The sequence below is a fragment of the Onychomys torridus genome, chromosome 6, assembly GCF_903995425.1.
Source record: "Onychomys torridus chromosome 6, mOncTor1.1, whole genome shotgun sequence".
Classification (NCBI taxonomy): Eukaryota; Metazoa; Chordata; class Mammalia; order Rodentia; family Cricetidae; genus Onychomys; species Onychomys torridus.
The window spans coordinates 65,231,912-65,255,465 of NC_050448.1; the positions used below are offsets into that span (position 1 = coordinate 65,231,912).

The 23,554-nt window shown below is 52.4% G+C and overlaps 1 protein-coding gene across 21 annotated transcripts in view; it reads left to right on the forward strand.

Annotated features, from left to right (window-relative positions):
- The first annotated feature begins 283 nt into the window (after nucleotides 1–283).
- The window catches only part of LOC118585437, a 29,555-nt gene continuing 6,284 nt past the window's right edge, over nucleotides 284–23,554 (forward strand). For 4 of the 21 annotated variants that reach the window (XR_004945191.1, XR_004945192.1, XR_004945193.1 and 1 more), the window contains exons 1-6: nucleotides 554–709; nucleotides 801–3,576; nucleotides 7,220–7,410; nucleotides 9,830–9,908; nucleotides 17,204–17,305; nucleotides 21,072–21,170. Coding sequence is in view for 5 of the 21 variants with exons in the window: in XM_036190009.1 (XP_036045902.1) it covers nucleotides 7,262–7,410; nucleotides 9,830–9,908; nucleotides 17,204–17,305; nucleotides 21,072–21,170; nucleotides 21,606–21,708 (532 nt within the window). In the remaining 16 variants the exon portion in view is untranslated. Of the gene's footprint in view, nucleotides 500–545; nucleotides 710–800; nucleotides 3,577–6,577; nucleotides 6,736–7,219; nucleotides 7,411–7,859; nucleotides 8,018–9,829; nucleotides 9,909–17,203; nucleotides 17,306–21,071; nucleotides 21,171–21,605; nucleotides 21,709–22,223; nucleotides 23,341–23,554 lie in introns of those variants that run through there. The other 17 variants (XM_036190009.1, XM_036190011.1, XM_036190012.1 and 14 more) reach the window with 11 other exon arrangements.

A 23,554-nucleotide genomic window follows, 5' to 3' on the forward strand; every position in this document is an offset into this window, starting at 1 on the left:
AAGAAACAAAATACAGATTATTAAATACAAATTATTAAGCCAGAAGGGTTGCTATGAGTTCAAGGCTAGCCAGGGCAACAAGCAAAACTCTCTCGAAATAATAATGCTGCTCCTGGTGGTAAGCTTAGAAAGGCAGTACAAATTCAATTCCAAGTAGGAGGCACGTCAGTCTGGGCTGGGCCTCTGTAGAAGAAAAAAAAATCCCAACGTTTTAGAGAGTGTCAACTCTAAAAGATGCCTCAGGCAGAGGCCCTGAGAGGAATCTGATTCATACAGCGTTTTATGTCAGGCTATTTCAATGTACCGTGAATTGTTTTATGCCATTTTTTTTTAAAAGAGCGACAATATGCCATGTATCTGTTTATTTGAGAGAAATTGACGGGATTCAGAAGTGGGGTACAGGCAGAGAGGAGGGACAGTCATCCACCCAACCCTAAACTCCGAACCAAACGGAAAACCCGCGCTACCCTCCTGGGCGTGTGAGAAGAGCCCGGCCCAGGTACAAGACACCCGCCACCCTGCCACCCGCCACCCCGGGAAGCCGCTTTGGTTCTGAGCCGGACTGCGCGGCGGTCGGTGCCCTTCCCACCTGCCCCGGCCCCAAGCGGCCAGTCACCCCAGCCCGGCCCCCTGCGGGTTCTCTGCATCCCCAGCAGAAGCCAGGGAGTGGCCCACACCCACTGGCGCTAACACCCATGGTTTTGATGAGGTCCAGAACTTTGTGGGAACAAGTCCACTGACCCACCAGCTCAGGCTTGGTCTTGGAACTGCAGTCACATTTACTCATTCCCTTCCTACAGGAGGGGCTGCGGGAACCTCAGACCAGAGCCGGGAAAGTGGCCACGAGCTCGCGGCGGCCCGCTCGCCCAGCAGGAAAGACCTGGAGGCCCCGGAGGTTGCTCAGGTTTCGGGGAGAATGAACTGACCCAGCAGGAGAGTCCCGGTTGCTAGGGTGCGGGGCCCAGGACGCCCTCGGCGCCTCCAGACCCGGTGCCAGCTCGCCCAGCCTAGCCGTGGGATGCCAGCGGGAGCCGCGGCGGGGAGCGCAGCGTCCGGCAGAACCGGGCCGCTAGGGACGAAACGCGGGAGCGGCCGCGGTCCCGGCTCCACGTCCTTCTCCCGGGCCAAGCCTCTCGGCCACCACCCGGGCTCCGGACGCCGCGGGGCGTCACTGGCGCGGGCTCCGCGGCCCGCCCTGGGTTCGAGCCTCTGGCCGGCCTCGACCGCGCTCCACCGCGCCCTGGGCTGGGGCGGCCCCTGGCGCTCTGCTCTTCGTCCGAGCGGGGTCTGGGGTGTGGCGAGCGCCCCAGACTCTCGCTCCCGCTTCGTCCGCCCGCTCCGGCCCGCCCAGCCCCGCTTCCCACATAGAATTCCAACCTGAACGTGTCTTTGGTCGTCTTTCTTGCTTCATTTAGCGTTACTATGCCTTTTGTTAATGTTTTATTTTTATTTTTCCAAGTAGGTGTTTTAAATCTGTTTCCAGGCGCACTCCCCCACCCCCATCTCTCTCATCCTCTTGCTCCCAAGTCCGGGCTCTTTGATTTTTCCCTCCTCCCCACTTCAGGGACAAGACTCTCACGGAGACCTACATACCGCAGCCTCTTCTGTGAGTGGCAAGGGAGAGCGGTCAACGAGGGACAACCTCACACCCACTCGCGCACCGGCGCTCAGTGGTCCCACACTTTACTCTCCCCCCACCCCCCACCCCCAGAGCACCTAGCACATCCAGGCCGGTCTGCGCCACACTCTGCTCCATTACATGGACTCTGCTGAATTCGGAAGACTGAACCACAGGGTGGGGGGAGCGCCGCTGAGCGCCACACAGAAAGGCCCACTGGCTAGTCCTGCTTCCTCTGGCCTAGCCCAGGGCAGATAGAGACAGCAGAAACTGGGACTCCTAGGAGGTGGGGGGGGGGGGTCTTCAGGACCACAAGCCCTTGCCTCTACATCTAGTTACCTGGGAGTGCCACAGCCAACTCAAGCCAACTTTCTGCACACATACACACACACACACACACACACACACACACACACACACACACACACACCACACCACGCCAGGATCAGCATGTTACATGAAGCCCCAAACTATACACATAGACCCTGAATGTACGCTCAATCATGATGCATATATCCCCATCAGTACACACTGGCTGTGCACTGAGAATATAAGCAAGGCACAGACGGGTAAACCTACTTGCTCACACCCAGTAAGGGGCAGGTTTCAGTCTCAGCGTTAACTTAGAGGTCACGGGGACAGCGGGGACAGAACACCCACATACACCCACCCAGACTCCTTTCCTCTGCCAACACTGGGGCCGAGGTTGGAGTCACTGCTCAAGAGTGTCACTTGGGTTTTGACCCAGAGGAGTCCTTAGCCTCAGAAGTGAATCTCAGACGCAGGAAAGTCTGCCCACCCATTCTGCACCAGGAGAGCCAGGCAATGGACGGTCAGCCATTGTGTTTGCGTGCCAGGGGCAATGCTTTTCTGCCTGTACCAAACACAGAGACAGTGCTTGACCAGGGTGACAGCAAACAAGAGATGCATATGGTTCTAGGAATAAAGTAATGTGTGCAGATGTATGGGTCCTGACACACAGGCAGGGAGATGGAGAGCAGGAGACTCCTCTCCAGCTTCTGGGGACGGTAACAAGCTGGCATGCTAGTTTTTGCTTCTCTTGTTCCAGGATGGAGGAGACTGTGTGGTTATGGTGGTTTATCATTGATTCTTGTAGAGTGAATACATAATCAAGCTACCGAATGAGGGCATTTGGGCTGCTTTAGGGAGAGACTCTGAGGGTGAGGGTCTGTGTGAGCTGTTACTCCAGGTCTCAAAGGTACGTTCCAAAGCGTCAGTGAAAGTGGTAACTAGACATACCTGGCCGATGTATACAGATTACACTGGATAAAATACAGATCTGTCATAGGAACAGGAGCATCTGCTCCACAGGAGTCCTGCAGAAGACCAGCAGTTTCCAGTTACTGGTGTCCACTCTAGTTGCTGGGGGGAGTGGGAGGAGAGACGATGGGGGTTGGCAAGACTTTCTTGCATACACAGCTCCAGAGGTTTGGGGGTTAACTATCACGTGGAAGAACTACAGAGGTAGGAAAGTGTGCAGACCCTAAGTGAGCTGCCCACCTGTATGGAGCCAGTGTGGGAAGTGATCCTTCCATCATCCAGGCTCCAGGTCAGTAAAGTGCAGACTCTGCTTGGTGACATTGCAAATCTGCTCTCAGTTTCTGAAGGACAAAGCAAATGTAAAGGTCCTGTCGTCCCAGGTCTCTCCTGTGGGGCGGGAGAAGAAAGTTCAGCCCCCAGGGCTGCATGGCAGAGTGGGCAGTTGCTCTGTCCCTGGCTGTGCTTTGGTGCCTCCCAGCATCCTTTTCTCGGTCCACAGGCAGTAACCCACCCTGATTTTGTGTCTGTTTCTCCTGTTCTCTCCTCCGGTCCTTCCTCTTCAGCTCTTCCTCCATGCTTTCCCTGTGCCTCAGCTCTTCCACTGAACACGACCACAAAGACCCTGGCTGGATGCAGGAGTGAAGGCCGATACAGATGCTCACAGTGTCTGTGAAGTGGTGAGTGACAAACCCTGTATGAAATGCAGGTTTATTTTGTGGACACACACATGACGGAAGCCCCGAGGTCGTTTCCTTTTACCTGTTTTTGGTTCCTGCTTCTGTGAATATTTATATGCATTGCTCTCAGGGACATACATTTCAGACCCTTCCCCAATTTCAGTGACGCCCCCCCCAGTGTCGCCTTTGTAGAGTGTGACTTCGTTGGCAAGGGCTTTGTAGATGCCAGATGGATGGGCAAGGAAAGGGGGGTGTTGACAGAGATACCTCTAGGGATATCAAAAGTGTTGGGGGCCAGGAGAGGGCACAGTAGGCAAAGCAGTGCTTGCTGCCCATGACCTGAGTTCAATTCCTGGGGTCCACAGGATGGAAGGAGACAACTCACTCCTAGTTTTCCTCTGACCTTGTGCGTGCGTACAGTGGCAACCCCCACTCTAAAAAAAACAAAAAACAAAAAACGTAAAAGAGCTTTTGGGATCAGTCAAAAAGAAACACTCCCTTAGGAGTTAGAGGCTCCTTCTCAGCAGGGTGGAATAGAGTTTGATATCACTCTTGGATGCCCCGCAGCCATCCAAGGCCAGCAGCATCCTGCCTGCAAGGCAGAGGAAGACAAGTCCCATCCAGCCCAGCACATCCAAGAAATAACAGACAGGGAAATCAATAAAACCTGGAACTGTCCAGTCTCTCATTCTGGGTAGTGTCAAGTCCAAGTAACAGGGGGATGGACTATGAACCAGGGGCTGATCACAGAAAACCCAGGCTGGAGCTTCCACGGAAGCAAAGAGAGCTCTCCACCCCAGGGCTGGTAAGAAAGGCTCTCAGATCAGCCTTGGTCCTGGTTTGTATGCATGTGTTGATGACAATGAATAAATCCACCAGAGCTGCTGCTGGGGGGTCTTGGCCACTTACTAGGAGAAAAGGTTTGATAAGGGATGGAGGCTCGGTCAGTGGGTGTGGAGGTGTACCCCCCAGCTCAGCCCAGATACATAGATCCAAAAAAGATTCTCTATGCCTGGCCCCTTACCCCCTATGAACCTGTCTGTCTTTGCCTTAAGGCTGTCCCTGTCTTGAGTGCCTACCTCACCCTCTTTGTTCATTCAGTCTCCATACCAATTCTCTCCCTACTCTTCCCAAATAAGTAAAATGAGCAAAACCTTCCTGCTGGCTTTCACCATTTTTGCGTTTTCCTTGTCTCCCCCACTTCAGCCCCCTCCTCCAAGGCTACAGTTCCCTCTTACAATGTCAGGCAATTGCCGGTGTGCAGCTACAAGAGGAATCAGAGCTTATACCAGGGAAGGAGAAAGGGAAGAGAATAAATAATAATTTGCCTCCATTCAGTGTATATAGGTTGCCTGATTTGCATATATGCTAATGATGCTACAATTACCCTGCTGTTCTGGCTTAAGCTCAAGTTCTATAAATACATATGATAGCAGAGACAGGCCTTGCAACTCCACCCCCAAAATGATCAGGCATACATATGTATCTGTGTGCCTGTACTCCAGCCTACAAGCCCTCTTTGTTATTATGGGCTCTCTTCTGGCTATGAGGCAATTCGAAGCAAGGAGGGATAAGAAAACATTCCGAGTTATAGTTCATTCTTAGTATTAATGCCATTATGAATATGGTGGTTATTTTTAGGAAAAGCAAAGATTTCCCCACACTATTGAATTAGTTATTCTCATCCAAATGCCCCCACCTCCCATAGATCCACCTTTTGAGGTACAGATTATGAGCCAGGAAGAGGGAGACAGTATTTCCTGGGCCTAATAAGATTTTCCAGAAAGTGTCATCAGGGGAGAGGAAGTCGAATGGCCTAGTACTATGCTCGTCTCCCCCAGTGTGAGCCCCACACTCCAGCAGGAGCTGGGACCAGGATACACAGGGGGCAGATTTCTGGGTGATGGAAGAAATGGGGCGGAGGCTTGGAGCAACATAAAAGACGGATCCACAGCTGTCTGCTTTTAATTATAATTATCCCCTTTTGCTTCCTTTCTGGCTAATGAGGGGGGATTTAAATTTTTCCCCTTTTCTCTCCCGGAATCGAGGGTGGGGTGAGTGTAGGGTCCTCCCCTTCCTTCCCTAGCCCCTGGTTACTGAGGGAAGGCAAGCTTCAGAGGTGGCGACAGTATGAAGAGATTGTGGGAACAAAAGAAGGACAGGTTTGGATTGCTGGACACGTCCTCCTGGAGTTGGAGAGACCCCCCCATTCCATTGGCACCCCCTCCTATCAACCCCCCAGCTCCCTAGACAAGGAACTCAATGTCTTCCAGCCGGTGAGAAAGGAGCTAACGGGAGCCTGGGCTAGAGGAAAGGGGAGGGAGGGATGGGGTGCAAAATTAGTCTCAAAGGATCTTTATTTCTGAGCTAGTGAAGCAGATGTAATCAAGGGAGAGTGAAATAATCATAATGGGAGGGGTGGGGGAGGGGCAGCTGGACTGGAATGGGGAGACTGGTCCAGACGGGGCTGGGAGTTGGGGAATAGGAGACTTGGAAGGGGGGCAGCTTTTTACTAGGGAATGAGGAAGGGCCACTGTCCGAACACTGACACAACAACCCTCAGAGTCCCTCCTTGGGGCTTAGGGATGCCTGGGCCAGAGGTGTCTGGGAAGGCACGGAGAAGAAAGCCCCTCACACACTCCCCATTTGAGGGAAGCAGTGGGGAGAAGGGAGACTGAAAGCCGTGGGGGAGGGTGAGAGAGGGGAGCCAGCCAGCAGAGACTCAAGTGGCCTCCAGATCTGTGGGACAAAAGTTGGAGGGAGATTTGTGTTTGAGAGAGAAGGGAAGGGGGCCATGGGGAGGGGGGGCTTTGACAATGAACTTGAGACAAACTTCATTAGCATGCAGGCCTGCTGTCTGTCACTTTGAGCTCAGACTGAGTTCCCATGCAGGCCAGGAAGAGTGGGAGGGGGCAAGGGGGAGGGGCTGAGTGGGGGTGAAAGAAAAGAACCCTGACCATTGTACCATTGGGGCCTCACCTTCCACCAAATATTAAATCCTAACCCTGGAAACCAACCTCCAAATCGTTCTCGTCCTCTATGAACAAGATAATTTATCTCCCACTTTGAGCCTGTGGTCCCACCCTTCCTGTCTAGACATCCCTGAGCTGGTGGCCCCTGTCCCCAGTTCAGTTCTCAGCTTTATCTTCCAGTGGCCAGGTATTCCTTCACAACCAAGATCTGTGATTAATCCAGTGGTTGGGGCTAGCTGGCTGGAAGAGTTTGGGGAAGGAGGCACTGAACACCCAACCTCAAATGGCAGAGGGTGTCTTCTCTGGGTCCTTGTCAGTTCCACTCTCCACACGCCCGCCCGCACACATCCAATCAGAGCCTTAAGTTCAAAAGTGAATTAAAACTCAAAGATGCCTGGGGACAGGGACAAGGGTACTTCCGTCATTCATTCTCTTTCCCTTCCTTGGGGACAAGGGTGGCCTGGAGAAACAATAGTGTCCCTTGGCCCCCTCTTCCTGCATCTGGTTAGAAAAGGCAGCAGAAAGCAGAGGAGATGACAAAGACAGACAGACACACACACACCCAGGCTTGAGAAGGAAGGAGGAGGTGTCTCTGGTGGGGCAGGCTGTTGTTTTGGTGGTGGTCATGGTTCAGATAGGGGCAGCAACCCCCCTTTTTCCTGGATTTCCAGGGAGAGCAGCAAGAGAAAGAAAGAAGCAAACGAAATTCCTGAATGGATAGGAGATGCTACGTCAGCGTCAGCGGTACCCGGTCGCATCCTCCACTCCACAAGAGAAGAAGAGCTGGGAGAGACCCGCGGCGGCGGCAACGGCGGCGGCGCAGCCACGCGCCAGCATCGCCTCTTCGCCTCACAGAAGCAAGGTAAGTAGCCACTGGGACCCAGGGAGGGTCCTAACCCTGGCAGGCATCTGGGCTGGGATTGGGGAGCGATACCCTAGAAAACAGTCCAGGCATTCAAACCTAGACTTCCTCCTGGCTAATGGAGGCTGGTGCCACAATCACAGAAAGGGAAGCTGGTAAAGATTTAGAAGGGTCCATAAAAAGGAGGCAGGCAACAAGGAGGTGTGTGTGGAATTGGACTCTTGCCCATGGGTTTTCACCCCTGCTTCCCAGGCATCCAGGGCACCCATCGGGGCTGGAAGCAAGGGCTCTGCCCCCAGGCCAGAGGCCCCTGATCTCTCTCCCTACCCAGTCGCTGCCAGTCCAGAGTTCAGTAAATTAGTCAATGAGATTGGGGGTGGGAGGGTGGGGAGGGTCACCGTGCTACTGATCCTATTAATCTGCCCCTCCCTTCACTCCCCCCGACCCGGCCAACATCTTAATGCAGCAGAGGAGAGGCAGGGAGGAGATTGGCGAGGACAGAGGCGAGGGAAATGGTTCAGAATCTGGTCCTCTTCCCTGCTCTGCCTTATTCCGATCTGTCCCAGAGACTGGATTTTAGGGAAAACAAGTCTGGTGGGACTTTGGGGTGAGAGGAAAGTGCAATGTTTCTAGGAAGGTGGAAGCCAAAATCGGAAAAGCCCCGAAACCATTTTACAGAATTTATATTAATTTCATTCTTCTTCACCCTGTTCCCTTGAGTGGAAAGAGAGTGAGGGGCAGCCACGGGGCTGGGGGGGGGGCTCCCCCCCCTCTGTCTCTCTCTCTGTCTCTCTCTGTCTCTCTCTCTGTCTCTCTCTGTCTCTCTCTCTCTGTCTCTCTCTCTCTCTCTCTCTCTCTCTCTCTCTCTCTCTCTCTCTGTCTCTCTCTCTCTGCTTTCTTCACATTTACCTAATAGAGATCTTCTGTCTTGGAGTGGATTTTGGTTTTTGTTTTTAATTTTTTTAAGAGGCCCAGGATGCAAGGAAGAGGCACTCACTCCCCTGCCCTCAGTCCCCATTGACTTGGTGGTTTTTTGACACACAGTCTGGAATCCTGTGGAGCAGTGGAGATTAGAACAGAAAAGAGCGATCCTAGTGCCCCAGAGGCTAGGAGAGGCCGTCAGCTGACACACACACACACACACACACACACACACACACACACACACACACAGGTTCTGTGTACACTGGGCTGGCTTCTTATGTTGCCCTGTGTGAGCACTGTGTGAGCCTGGGGTTGGGTGACTGGGCTGCAAGGGTAAAGAGGGATTGCTGAACTCTCTTGGAATCATCAGAGGAGCCATCTGCCCTTAACTTCTCACAGGTTGGTAGATGGGGGAGGAGGGCTCTCTTGGATAACAGTTTCAGACTGAGACCTTCCCTGCCTCAAAGACTCTGAGCTGGTACAGCTGAGCTGGGTCAGCTGAGCACTCCTGAGTATGGGAAGTAGGAAAGAGGCCCACAGACTCTCCTAGAAAGCCGACTTGGGTTTAAGGTTCATTCCTGCTCCCCAGTCCCTTTTTCCCCTTTCAAATTCTTCTGCATTTAGGTTCCTTCCTGACAAGAAAGAAAGAAAGAAAGGAAGAAAGAAAGAAAGAAAGGAAGGAAGAAAAGAAAAGAATTAGAATGGATTGCATCTGAGTGTTTTAGGAGTTACCTTTGCTGTTCCCTAAACCCTAATGTAATCTGAATGTAAAGAACTGGAAAAACACTGTGAAATATGTATGGCGCACCATACCGAACATTAAATAATAAGCATTTCTTTGTATCCATGCCTTTTGTGTACATGAAACAAAGAAGAAAACTAACATTCATGGCATGTCTCCCTGGATCCTGAGAGATTCAAGGATTTGAAGACAGAGATGGGCAGGGAAAGGGAGATAATATGATTGTAAAGGTCCTGTTTCATTAGTATTTTTTCAGATAAGGCCTTGAACTTTTTTGATTCTCTCGACTCAGTTTATTGAGTGCTGGGATTACAGGTGTGTACCACCAGGCCTAGCTATGACTGAGACTGTCTTTAATGCACACAGCAGTTTACAGTTCAGAGTGTAGACAGAAATATATCCCTAGCCCAGGTCCTTCATTCCACCCACCTATGCACTGTGATAGCCCAAGAATGGCAGAAATCGGTGAGGAGAGGGTGGTGGGCTTTGGGTTGCTGTGAGAGAGCCCCTCCAGGCGGGCTCTCTCTCGGGGTGGAGCTATGGAGAAGTGGTGATAAGGATACCGGCTGTGAGGCCAGAGTCACCCAGCAGAAACCATTGGAGAGACCTGGAACTGCCCAGGCTTTTGTTGGCCTAGCTGGGCAGCTTTGAGCCCTGAGGATTGAATTGGGGAGTCAAGGGGGAAAACTGGGGAGGTTGGTGATGGTGGGGAAGAGGGCTGAACTCTAAGCTCTGCACTCCTTCCTTCCACAGGAGCAGCCGTCTAGAAGCAGGCTCCCCCATCGCTCACAGATGGATGTCGTCAGAGGAGGCCCGCATCTCTGGCTTTGGGGTATTTATCTCCTTCCTTGCTTCGATGGTGGTGTGGGTGCGGGAGGAGAAAGGGAAGCCAACCCTGTTCCCCTGGGTGCTCTCCCAGCTCTCCACCCTACTTGCTGTCCCTTCCAGACTCCAGCCTTTGATTTTGGTCTCTTCTGTAGTGTGACCTGCATTGTCAAAGCTAAGAGGCCACACAACAGCACAGCCTGGGGACAAAAGGCCACCCTGTGTCTGGTTCTGTGCAGAGGGAAGGTACTGCTCCACAAAGCACCCTCCTTTTGCTTCCATAGCCTCCTGAGGGAAGAGATGGAGGAAGTGGGGGGGGTTGGCTTGAGAAGGGGACAGAGAAAGCTCTATGGGTGAAGGTGAGCCAGGAGAGGAGTGCAGGTCGGAATGAATGGGACCCTGCGGCCCCTAAAGAGCTGAGTGGGTGGGCAGGCAGCGAGGCCCTGCACCTTTAAGAACTGGGAAGCGATACTGCTAGACTTGTCCATGGATGTGCCACTGAATCTGTCTGAGTTTATGGGTGCGAGTGTGCATGCCTGTGCTTGCATGACTGTGGGTGTGCTACACATTTACACACTCATGCTTATGGCCATAGCAGGTCTTACAGAGAGGCTGATATGGAGGAATAACTGCTCCTCACCATCTCTGTCACCTTGTCTCACCTCCTTGACTCTGTAGGAGCAGGACAATAGATAAGTGGGGGGGGGACCAGGAGTAGCTGGAAAGGCAGTATTTCCACTGGCTGGGAACGCTCCCACTCTTATGAGGAGGAAGGTTGTGTCCTCAGAGGTCACCTCCTCTAGATCAAGTCTGCAGGCATCCTAACCTCATCTATGCATATGGATAGACATTTAAAAAAAATTACTTGCCATTTTTTATTGACAATTATTACTTTAATTTGCCACAATTCTATAGCCATTGTAAATATTCAGTAACAGAATACTGTTTAATAGTGGTCATAATAATTAGCTTCTGCCTCAGAAATAAGTTCACCCTCTGATGAAGCTCTCATCTGTGTCTTCAAAGCAAATCCACCTTGCAAACAAGGAAAAACCATGTTTTTATTTAACTACCTATTTCAAAAACGTGCTTTAATGCCAAAATATACATAAGAACTCAAAAGGCTGCATCCAGATAGCATAACCATGTTTCTCTTTCTGTGGGCCCTCCAGACACCTAGACAATAGGTTGGCAGCTCTGTGACTGTGGCTCAATGCTTGGGGACTTACCTAGAATGTATTGAGTTCAGGGTGTGATCCCGGGGACCCAAAAGAATGAAGGCTCATATTAGCACAAAGAGCTGGGATGTTCTCTCCAGAATCTCCCAAGAAGGACTCACAGTGAGGTCTACAGGTCACCAGAGAGGAGGCTGCTTTGTGTTGTGCTGGAGGAAACAGACAGGACTCTGCTCCGGCTGAGGTCTCTTTTAGGACACTGAGGCTGGTGAGCAAATCTCACCCTCTGGAACTATTGTGCTCAGATGTGAGTTCTGCAGGCCTGCCTCCTCCAGTGGGTAGATGGGTCTCCTCTGACACAAGTATGTTTCTCAAATATTCTGCATGAACCTTACCTACTTTTTCTCTTCGTGGGCAAAGACTATGTCAAAAATCCTGTCCTGAGGGACACTTTTGAAGGGGTTTTTTGTTTAAAGCCGGAAGAGCATGATTTATTCATGGACTAATCCCAGTTAAAAGGAGTGGAGAGCCTCTACTTCCACCAAGCATAGATCCCCTTTGCACTGGCCTGAAGGTACCACTCACCCACACCCCTGAAAAGGAGCAGTGAGATGCTGGGCTTGTCCTGTGAACCAGAACAAAGATTGCTTCCTCAGGCATTGGCCAGGGGTGGGCATCTATATGCAGTGGGTCAGGACAGCTATGTGTTCTTTTCTAGGGTATCTTCTCTTTAATTTGGATGCTGTTAGACTGAGCTGCCTTTGAAAAGCTCAAAGCCATAATAAGAGGCAGCAGGGCTTTAGTCTGTATCTGCTGTCTGGGGAACATTTCAGAACCCAGCTGAGGGTGCTCATTTCTTCCTTAAGGTAATTTTGAGAAAGCCGGGTTGAGTCTGAATTTGGCCATTAGGAGAACAAGGAGGGAGTGGACCTCAGGGAAGGAGACCTTTGTGTACTTTCTAACAAAAGTACAGCAATGGTTGAGAGGAAGGATTTGACCTGTCCAGCTGCCTCTTACCTCTTGGCCTGCAGGACTCTAGGCAAGGACTTGAGCCCTGCAGCAGGCAGGGAATGGTAAAAATTGGCAAGAAGGAAGGGGAACATTTCAGCTAGCAGACAAGGCTGGCCCCAACCTCCACACTTCTAGGTGCTGGAAAGGGAGGGAGAGGGGAGAAAGGTGCGTCTGGAGCATTTAAGCAGGTTTTGTGGGAAGAGCAAATGTTCTTGGGGTGCTTGGCCAGTGTATGTGGAGAAGTTTAGTGTGCATGGAATGTGTGTGTCAGGCATCCCGTGAAAAGATGTGAGGTGGCATACAGAGAAATATTCAAGGGGTTGAGGGCATGGTGGAGAAATATGAAGAGCCTTATGGGGATGGACTTGGGGACTGCATTTAGCACCATGCTCAGAGGGGGACTGCCTAGAGGGTGTTTGGGGAGAGCTCTCTTTTTTCTGCAAGTGGGGCTCCAGGAGCCCCCAAACCTCCCAGGCACCCCATTCTGAGCTCTAAGAATGTGCAGGGGGGGCGGAGAAAAGAGCGTAAGGTATGCCTTTTTCTCTGTCTTTCCTTCCATCCTTGCCATTGGCACTGTACTTCTAGTTCTGGGATGGCAAAGCATTCAAGCTGGCAAAGCTCCTGGAACACCTCTCCCTTAGCTGGACTTGGTGGGCCAGGCTTGCAATCTCAGCACTTGGGAGGCTGAGGCAAGATGATCAAAATTCCAAAGCCAGTCTGGGCTAAAGTCATTTCCAAGCTATCCTGAGCAACCTAGTGAGACTGTGACAAAATTAAAAGTATAAAGACAGGACTGAGGGAGGGCCCAGTGGTTGAGGGCTTGCCTAGCCTATGTGAGGCCCTGCGCTTAATTTAATTCAGTACTTAAATCAATTAATTAGCCTCTCTCTTGGAAAAGAGCTCTAAGACACTGTAGAGGTTTAACAGAGAGTTCTGGCTAAACCTGGCCCTGAGAATGAATGCCCTGAGAGGCTGGAGCGATCCGACCATTTGCTTCAGCTTGCTATCACCGTTCTGGCAGGGAAACAGCCTGTGGGCTTTTTCTCATTTCAGACCTGCCCCACCCACACCCATGCTGCCAGCATCGATGGTGATGAGTATTCAAACTTTCTCTTGGTTTTGGGAGAAGCATCAAGTTAAGCCCACTGGCCATTACCTTCCATCTAAGCAAGACAAACACCACCACACAAGTCTGGCTTTGTCTTGGGTTGTACATGGACACTAGCAGATAGAAAAATCTGGACAGGCCTGCTGGTGAAAATGAGGGTCCCGCTGCTGGTGATCTAGTGTTTTAGGGTCCCTGGTTAAGGGAGCTGGCTGGTATTAATCTGTCCTGCAGGATTTGGGTACCTGAACCAGTTTTGTAGAAGGGACCTAGCAGAGGGTGAGTAGGAAGATGGAGGGGCAGCTCACTGGCAGACACAGCAACTTCTGGGGGTCTTGCTTTGAGAATGTCACTGTAGGAGAACCCAAATCCTGCCCAACAGCAACCAGCTACTACCCGGTGCCTTTCCACTTCTGCGGAAGGACCATCTGGCTGAATGAGCCAGGTGGACAAAGTTGAGGATGGGGACTGCGCTGTGCTGGAGAGTTTTCTTCCTGCTGGAGCCCAGCTCCTGAGCTGGCACAGTGGAGCCTGGAGGATCATGGGTATAGGGAGAGAAGACTTATGAAAGGCCTCCAGGGCTGGGGCCATAGTCCAAGTCTCAAAGGCGGCTAGGATTCTCAGCTGTGGTTATCTGTCCTCTCATAGAAACTTGATGCTGCAGACAGGTTCAAGAAGCGGTCTCCTGGAATGCAGAGAGAGGCTGCCTTTGCTCACCAATTGTTTCCTAGCAGGAGTCTCAAACTGAAGAACCTTTTCTTCAGTGTTTCGAGTTGAAAAACCTTGAACAAAAGAGACCCTTACCTCTCCTAGATATTAGGATCACAGTTTAGGAGGGATTAGAACTCAAAAAGACTCCCCTGATGGGAGGTGGCTGGGACGGATGGAGTCTCCAAGCCATACCCCTGCCTCAACCTCCCCAGTGCTGAGGTTACAAAAGATCACCTCTCTTTGAGGGAATTTTCCCCAATCGATTTTCTGTCTTTGCGAACTATAGGGTGCAACGTACTGTAGGGCCCAAATGGGAAATATAGGACCTCCAAGAACAGCGAGGGTGGCCATCAGAACCGCAAATGGTAGTGGATTACCAACGTGGCAGGCGGGTAGTAGATGTAGGCAGCAAAAGACTGAGGATCCACACGAAGACACTGGTTCCCACACCCCACCCCATTCTCTGGAGGAGGGGCACCCCAATTGCGAGCCTTGGACTGGCCTGGGGAGGGAGGGGACGGGGATGGGGGGGTGAGAGGGAGAAACGAGGCAGTGACGTCAGACCAGGTATAGCCAATCAGAGGCTGGCCTGAGGAAGGAGTGTGAAGGGATGAATGAAAAGTCCGGAGCCTGAGAGCGCCCCCGCCAGAGCCGCGGCCAAGGCTGAGGAGGGAGCTGGGACTCGAGAGCCCGCTCCACCCCGCCACCCCGCGGGCTCCCGCTCGGCCCGGTCACCTGGTAAGCCCCGGTACCCTGGACTCACGTCCTTGGCGCTGCCTGGGTGGGAAGGCGCCGACGACTGCGCAGGACAGCAGCACCCCTGGGCACCCTGGGCTTGGTGTAAGTGGCTTGACCCGCGTGGGGCACGAGGTGGGGGAGCGCCTCAGAGTGCAGCGCGCGTCCGCCACCGGCGACCACAGAGCTCACACCCTCTGCGCGGCCCCTGGACCTCCTCCGGGTCGGTTCAGCCCAGATCGCCCCCCGCAGCAACTAAGGGCATCGCTCGCTCAGCGCCCCCCCCCCCCCCCGGCACATTTTCACAGCCCTGGGTGAGCTCGGCTGCTTTTTGTGCAAAACCCCCTCGCGCGGTTCTGGGGGTCCAGAGCTCGGGGCGCCTGCCTGGCCGCCCTCTGCCCTTCCGTCCGCTCGCCCATCTCTCTCTGGGTGGGGTCTTTGCCCTTGGGAGACTCGCGGGAGAATCTCGGTATCACCTTCCACCCCGCCTCCAGTCCCAGGCTTCCCCTCTGGGCCTCGGGCTTCCCCAGTGCTGGGGTTCCCGGCCCGGGGGTTCGCGGCCCGCTCCCCTTCAGTCCGCAGCTCGGACCAGCTCTGCGAGCTTGGCTCTGCCGCACCCACGCCGGGCTCAGACTCCACCTTCCAGAGGAGGGTGTGGACCCCAGGGGAGGCTGGGGAGGCCTCTGCCTCGGTCCCTGCGGTCTTCCCGGGTGGCACGAAAGGCCCTGAAGCCCTTCCACGAGCACCGGGCGGAACCCCGCTTCTGCGTGGAGGAGGGAGCGGGAAACGGGCGGTCAGGCTTGGGGCTGCCTGGGTCCAGCCTAGATGCCCGACCTCAGAACCGTCGGCGGTCGCAGCCTTTCCTCGCCTTTCGAGGTCTCGTGGTGTCAGTGCATGAGGCCCAGGACCCCATCTCTTCGCCTCCACGCCACGCGCGTCCCCCACCCGCCGTCGAGCGACACGAGACTGCGGAGGTCCAGGCGGCGGCCGGGAGGCTGCGTGGAAGAGGAGGCGGCGGCCAGGAGGCGGGGTTGGTTGTTATCTTTGGTTATCTAGCTGTATGAGTGGTGTGGAGTCTTCATAAAGCTAGATAACCGAAAGTAAAAATAACCCCATACACTGCGCAGAGGGCCCGGAACGCTGGTGGCGGCAGGACTGCACGCAGAAAGGAGAGCCGTGCCAGGCGTCCCACGAGGCTGGGGCTTGGGGTGGGGGGCGTCTCCTTCGAGGGTTGCTTAGCCCAGGCCACCTTCGAGGTCCACCCAGGGCCCGCTGAGCTGAGAAGACATCAAGAAGCCGCTTTGGGGCAGCCTCTGGAGGCCTGGTCAGATCGGAGCAGACCAGGCCCCAGTCCCGGGGAGAGACAGAACTGTTGGAATCTAGTTACAAGGTTGGGGGGGGGGGCGTGCCAGCACTCCTCCCCTGCGTCGACACTGCTCTGGGGAGCAACAGCGGGCGACGGGGTGTGAGCAGCTTCCCTTTGGCTCTTCGAATGCGACTGGTGGAGTTCGAGGTTTGTAGGATATCTCTCTCGAAAGCTAGCTTTTGCTTTGATGGATTCTCTTAAGCCCACAGCTTATGTACTGGGAGCCGAGATTGTTCAGGTGGGAACTGGTCTAGGAGCTGTCACGGGGTGGGGTGCTTAAAAAGACACAACACACAACGAACTCATTCGGGAGCGGGGAGATGCGAAAACACACACAAGAACAAGGGCGGGGACTGGCCAGAGACCCTTTCGCCCCGCTGGAGTTCGGGGACCCTGGGGGCAGGTTCCTTGCTTTCACTTTGCACCTTAAGAACCTAAAGACTCTCAGGCTCCTTTGTCATTAAGGGCCAAAGGTGTAGAGTCGGAGGTCCTCACCTTCCAGTTCTAGCCTCATCTTGGAAATCATGTCCCAAAGGAACAAATGGCCTCGGGGAGCTCCGAGGATCTCAAACACAAAGGAATGTGGAGCTGTGCTGCCCGGAGAAAGCAAAGAATTAGAGAGATTAATTGGGGCTCCTGCAAAAAGAATCTATTTATCTGGCCTGACCTAAATATTTTAGTAAAAGAGGGTTTCTACAGCGAGAAGATGGTCTACCAAGCATGGCCAGGGCTAGGAATTCCCGCTGCACTCATATGGCTCTGGACCGGACTTGACCACCTGGCACTTGGACACAAGGGCTGTGAGGATTAATAAGAGGCAGAAAAACTGAGCAAAATGTCATTGCACAGACTCCCGTGTCTTTTGTAGATTTAAAATTTCCTCCCAGGACTCAATTTTATAGCTAGAAGATACTGATTCAATTTTGTATTACATGGGAGAAATATTGGAGAATCCAAATTCAAAATGTGGGGCTTTAGGGAACCCATTGCCCTTGTGTGTCTCCTTTAGAGGTTTGGGGAGGGCCTCCTTTAAGGTTTGGGGTGGCCTCTGGCAGTTTCAGAAGCTTGGAATTTGTTTTGTTTGGTTGTGGGGGGAGGTGGAGCCTGAACTGAGTAAAGGAGCTGGTTCTAGGCTGGGACTGATGGTCTCCAAGGCCACTTGCCTTTTTTTCCTTTTTTTCACCATCTGACACCGCCAGGGAGATGCTGTTATCCCATGTCACACAGACTCAAGTGAGAAGCCCACGTTACTCAATGGCTGGACACCCAACGCTCCGTCCATGGACTCTGTCATGGAGAAAGTGAGACCCATGGGCTTGAGGAAGAGGGAAGCAAAGAAGAGAAGCCTCACTGTTATTAGGGATTTTTGTGGAGGTGGGGGGGGGGGGAGCAGCACCAGGAAAAACAAGCTTCCTTATCATTGCTGTTTTTAATGTGTTCTGTATGGTGTTGCAGATGTGTAGCCCAGTCTACATAATAAATTCCGGGACAGCCAGAGCTACACAGTCCTCCTTCACATCACAGGCCTCTAATCTCAGCATTTGGGGAGTTGAGGATGATGATGATCAGGAGTTCAAGGTCATCCTTGTCTATATAGCAAGTCCCTGGCCAGCCTAGATCCCCTGCCCCCCCCCCAAACACACCAAAACAAAGAAATTTTAAAAGAAATGTATATTTTGGACACCCAAGGCTCATCCCGAGGAGACTTAGAGCTTAATTGCTAACCACAGTGGCCTGATTACCGTTGTCTCCCATGAGCACATTGAATCAAAGGCTCTCCAAGAGGCCAGAAAGCTTTAGGGAAGGAGGATGGTGGAATCTCAGGGCTTGTGTCTTTTTTAAGCGCACACTGTGTTTGCGTGGGTGGGGTTCTCAGCAGGGCGGTTTGTGGCTTTGTGAAGTACATGTTTCTGATGATGAGGATAGAGACACAGCAGTGTAGGGAATGGTGGGAGGTTGGAGTGTACAGCTCCATGGTGAGCTGGCACACTCAGCTGCACCACTGGGGATGCTAGGATGTGGCAAGAAAAAACCGAAAACAGCTGGCGTCTACTAACTGCAGGCATCAATCACAGTGATACCTGTAGTCTCCTCCTCGCCTTTATTTCTTAGAAAAATATTTGTTTTGAACGTTTTATTTCTTTTGTGTCAGAGAACAATTTGTGGGGTCAGTTCTTCCCTTTCAGCCATGTGGGTTCAGAGGATGGAACTCAAGTGTCAGGCTTGGTGGTAATCCACTGAAATGTCTCCCTGGATCTCTCTCTCTCTCTCTCTCTCTCTCTCTCTCTCTCTCTCTCTCTTTTGATTTTGAGACAGTGTAGCCCGGGCTTATGTGAAACTCAGGGCAATCCTTCTGCCTCAGCCTCCCAAATGCCAAAATTACAGGCATGAGCCACCATGCCTGGCTCACCACCCTCTCCTTCTCTCTATCTCCTTACCCAGTTAAACTCTGCAGAACTGCTTTCATGGGTGTTTACACTCCCCCAGCTACCCAACTGAGAAACCTGCTTTGTGTAGTTGCAGTCTGCCTGGGGCGAATACCTGCCATTTGTACCCTTCAAAGTTTGCTACATCCACTGGATTTCCTGGAAACCAAATTTACATCTGGTTTCTTCTCTTTAAAATTTTTTGAAAAAAATCTGTGTCCTGTTGGTGTTCTGCCTGTGTTTTTTCTATGCGCCATATGTGCATCCTTGAAGACAAGAAGTGCTGGATCCCCTGGAACTGGGGTTACAGATGGTTGTGAGCTCCCATGTGGGTGTTGGGAATTGAACCTGGGTCCTCTGGAAGTACGGCCAGTGCTTTAACCACTGAGCATCTCTCCAGCCCTCAGCTGGTTTCTTCACCCACTTTCCTTTAAGCTTTTGTCTTTGGTCCAGTCAGCTGAGGGCAATTTTCTTGTAAATATCTGACTCAAATTTTGCTTGATCACCTAGACCCAACCCAAAGACAATACCCTCACCTTTTCTAGACATCTAAAGAGTCTTGTTGAGAGTGTGGGAGTGGCACACGCCTTCAATCCCAGTGCTTGGGAGGCAGAGGCAGGCGGATCTCTGTGAGTTCGAGGTCTGCTGGTCTACAGAGTGAGATCCAGGATAGCCAGAGCTACATAGTGAGACCTTTTCTCCAAAAAAGCAACAACAACAAAAAAACTTGGTTTTGTTTTGTGAGGCTGACGGTGGAATCTGGTCTCAGGCATGCCACATACACACTACCTTTGAGTTGCTCCATCATTCTGTGTAGCAAAGGATGACCTCTCTACACCAGGTGGTGACATCCACGGGGAGGAATCCTTCACTGCAGAGGCTTGGCAGGCTGTAGCTTGGAAAGCTCCCTTTGGCATGGCTGTGATCAAGGAACTGTAAACTTTTGAAATGAGGGGCAGGAGGGGCCCATGGGAAGCCGCCTGTTGGGGAGAGCTGGGCCCCGTCACCAATCCATAGTCATCTTACCACCCACATCTCTCTGTCAAATTTTTGAGGCACAGTTTTTCTTTTAGCCCAGACTGGCTTAGAATTCACAAGGTAGCCAGGGCTGGATTCTAACTAATGGCGATCCTCCTGCCTCAACCTTCCAATGCTTGGATTACAGGCATGTCTGGCTTTGTGTTCTTTCTCCTAAGCAAGAGCATGTGTGACTGGAAAACTGACCTACACATCATGTGTAAGTGATAGTTACAACCGTCTGCCATTAAATGTCTAGATTCTACAGTGACTAAAAGCTTAGTGGGTCATGGCTACAATCCCAATACTCAGGAGGCGGAGGCAGGAGGATCCAGAACTCAAGGCCAGCTTGTTCATACTAAGACCTCATCTAAGAGGACAATTTTTAAAAGACTCCAACAATAGAGGAGATGAGGCTATCGTACCAATAGGAAAGATGGGCAAACATCCCCAGGAAATAAGTGGGTTTAGGTTAATGGTGGCTTCGAATCACTGCAGGGGAGGAGGAGAAGGGAGTTAGAAAACATTTTGGGCTTTTGAGGAGAATGGGGAACTCAGGGTTATGAGGAAGGGTGGGTGGGTGTGCTTTTGGCTAGGAGAGAGGTGAGAAAAAAGGGAGGCTCCTTGCCACCCAGGCTCTGCCAGGACTGGAGTGACACCCCTCCGCCTGCCCTAATCCCCCATTAAGGCAGCTCTGAGCTTGTTATGACAGCGGCTGCAGGCGGCTGAATCGCTGTTTGCGGTGTCTACTAATTGGACTGAAGGGCTGGAGTCTGGACACTGAAAGGGGCCATTGTTACTGTTTACCTTCCTCGGCTGCCTCCCCGGGACCCTCTGGTTGAGGGGAATGGCATGCCCTCAGGTTGTGGCACCCATTCCCTGTGTCTGTGAGAGGGCACCCTGTGGGGGCACTGCGCCTTGTGTGGTTTGAGTTTCCACAGCACAGAAGAGATGAGCGTGACACCTGATGGGGCCTAGGCGAGGCCCAGGGTCTCCCTCCCTGAGCCTCTCTCTTCCCTGTCCTTCCCTTCTGTAAGGGTGCCGCTTCCTCCAGCAGCTCAGGCACCTTCTCTTATCTGCCTCCTTCTGGACCTGTGCTTCTAGACTTGGCTACACACTAAAACCACCCTCCACCCCCATACAGATGTTTAGACTTGGCCCAGCCTAAAAATCAGAGAGGAAATGAAGCCTTGGAATCCACATCCCGGTACAGTCTCATCTCTGTGTGGAGACCACACACTCACCTTCCTCCCAAGCCCCTGCGATATCTATAATGTTGCTGCCACTGGCAAGTCGATCTCTTGTTCATCTTTATTACTAAATTACTTGTGGAGGCCTTAGTGTCTAGAATGGAATCTAAAGGCCTGTCTTTGGCCTCAGCCTTGTTCTTCCCTAAGGGCAAAAAGCTCTGGCTCAGCCTTGCTTGTTGTGCCTGTGGATTTTTCAAAAGGATCCCGAGGAAAGCTGAGCTAATCTGGAGCTCTTGAAGATCTAGGCTGAAGGGGTGGAAAGTTCAGCACTCATTGACTCCAAGGCTCTCCTCCCCTCCAATAGCAGGGAGACTTCCTTTAAAATTGCCTTTTCTCTTACTGTATCCAAATGTTTCTGCTTTTCTTCCCTTCAGCTTCTTCGCTGGGCGGGTGGGTGCTCCACCCTCCCGCCCTCTCTCTGCCCTGTGGACGTGTGGACCAGTGACGTCCAGCACCACGGACAGCTCCTAGTGGTGAGTGAGCCTGCTGACCCCTTTAGAAGCGTGGAGGTCTTCCTGTCTCCATTCCAGGCAGACATCCAGCGCTATATTCTGGGTCTGGGGGAGTCTCGGGAGACAGGCTGAGAGATGTGGCATGGCAGCCTCGGGAACACTGGGCTTGAACTTGGGAAGACACAGAAGGAGAGCTGTGATAGGAAGGTCAGAGGTCAGGAAGGATTCCATGGGAGTCATGGAAGACATAAAATGTACAGATCAACTGAAGCTAAAACACCAGCCATCTTCACTCTGTCATCATATATATACATATATATATATATATATACATCATCGTGTGTGTGTGTGTGTGTGTGTGTGTGTGTGTGTGTGTGTGTGTGTGTGACGCAGGTCATCCATCTGGTGAGTGAAGCTTGAAGGCTCTGACTTCTCTGCATCTGATTCCCCCTTTAGGAATCTCCGTGCCCAGTTCTGGCAGGAGTTTCACAGGGGGTGTTCCATACAAAGACAGGATGCATGTCTGGGAATGTGAAGTATCAATGGGGACCAGGAAGAGGTAGGACTGACTGTTCTCACTGTCTAAGAAGGCTCGAAGGGAAAGCCCTGCAGAAGGCATGGGGAAGGCTTACCTAGGAGAAAAGGCAAGGGGGGCACCATCTGCCAGGGGATGGAGGCCAGGGATGGCCCCAGGAGTCTCTGGAGGCCAGCAGGAGTCATGAAAACTGGAACGGGGCCTGGGAAAGGCCCTTCTGTGTGCCCATGCTTGCTCCCCCAACACCGTGAGCCTAGAAACAAAGGGACCATTCTCTCCTATTTGACGCTGCCATCTCCGGCTGGCAGTGCCAGGTGGCGGGGGCATCGGGGGGTGTCAATCCATTATCCACCCCCCAACCCCTAAGTCCTCTGGGGCTGAATGTTGGGGAGGTGGGTGTTCTAGGCTATGTTGCCATGGTAACCACCCCAACCCCCAACCCCAAAGCACACAAAAAGATAGCTCTCACCCCCACCTCTAGGAGAAACCTGGGTCTGCCTGGGAATCTTCCCCTGAGAATCCTCCTCTCTAATGCACAGCCATGCCATGCTTACGAATGGACCACCCTCAGCACCCGGAACCAAAGGCCCACAGGGCAGTGAGGCTGGCATATCCAGCATCCAGACAAGGGTAGACAGTGGGTACCTATCCTTTCTGCTTACTCCCTCTCTTCTTAAGCTCTCCAGTCCTTTGCCTAGAGCCAAAGCTATCCTAGGACTCCTCAGCTGAAGCAGTAGGCTGTGTTGGGACTTTGGCCTTCTGCACTTTCCCAGAAATGAGGGACACCTGCTACCTTTAGCAAACCTCCAGGCTGTGGGAACTGAAAGGAGGAGGGAGCCATTCCTGACACCCTCCATCTGTACCCTCACCATTACTCATTAGGCATTCTGCCCCCTCCTTCCGCTCGTTAAGCCTTATTTGCATATATTTGCATAATACAGTTCATTTGCATTGCAGGAGGCTCATGGTAGAAGCCAGGAAAAAAGAGGTGGGGGGGGTGGAGAAGAGAAAAAGGGAGAGATTTTGTTTTCATCAAAGTGTGGGGGAGATCTGGCGGGGAGGTGGCAGGAAGAGGCTAGAAATAAAAACTCATACTACTTTCTTTCTTCCCTCTTGCCCTCCCTCCCTGGGTGGGACTCAGATGCCAAAGAGAGATGCCAAGGGGCTGACTTTTCTGTCCTTTTTTTCTCTTGCTTCCTCTGGCCTCGGTTCCTCTGTCGGGGGCCCCCCACCTTGTCGGAATTAGGCTTCAGAAAGCAAGCCCGGTAGGACGGGAGGCTGTGGGAATGGTAACCGGGAAGAGGGAAGCCGCCATCTTAGGTAGCCGGTGTTTATAAAATGGCCGCTTCTGAGCCATGTGGGCCGAGAGCCAAGCCTGGGTGGTGGACATGAAGGAGAACAACACCACAGGGAAGGATTTCCTGGCTGACCAGAAATAGACCTGAACATTACTGTCGGTTAAATTAAAAAGGGAGGTAAAGAGGCAGGGAGAGGTGGGAAGGGGGCGTTTCCAGAAGAATATGAGGGTCAGCATCGAAGCAGGATGTCGAAGACTCATCACTGGGTACAGATACCAGAGGACTCAAGACTGTGGGTGATGTCAAAGGTTCTAGAAGAGTCGGGGTTGAGAAGGCCAGCAGGAGAGTAAAGGACAAGGTACGGGCAGGCAGATCATCTGGAGCGGGAGGGTCTCTGGGCTAAGGAAAGCCACTGTATACTAGCAGTGTATTCTTCTGCCCAGCTGGCCACTGCTACCTTCACAACCCTTGGAAACCGTGCCTTCTCTATGACCACTCACCGCCTCTTACCTGGCCAGCCGCTGTCCTTGCCCTCTGTGGACAATGGCCGGTTTGACCTCCCCAGCGTCTGG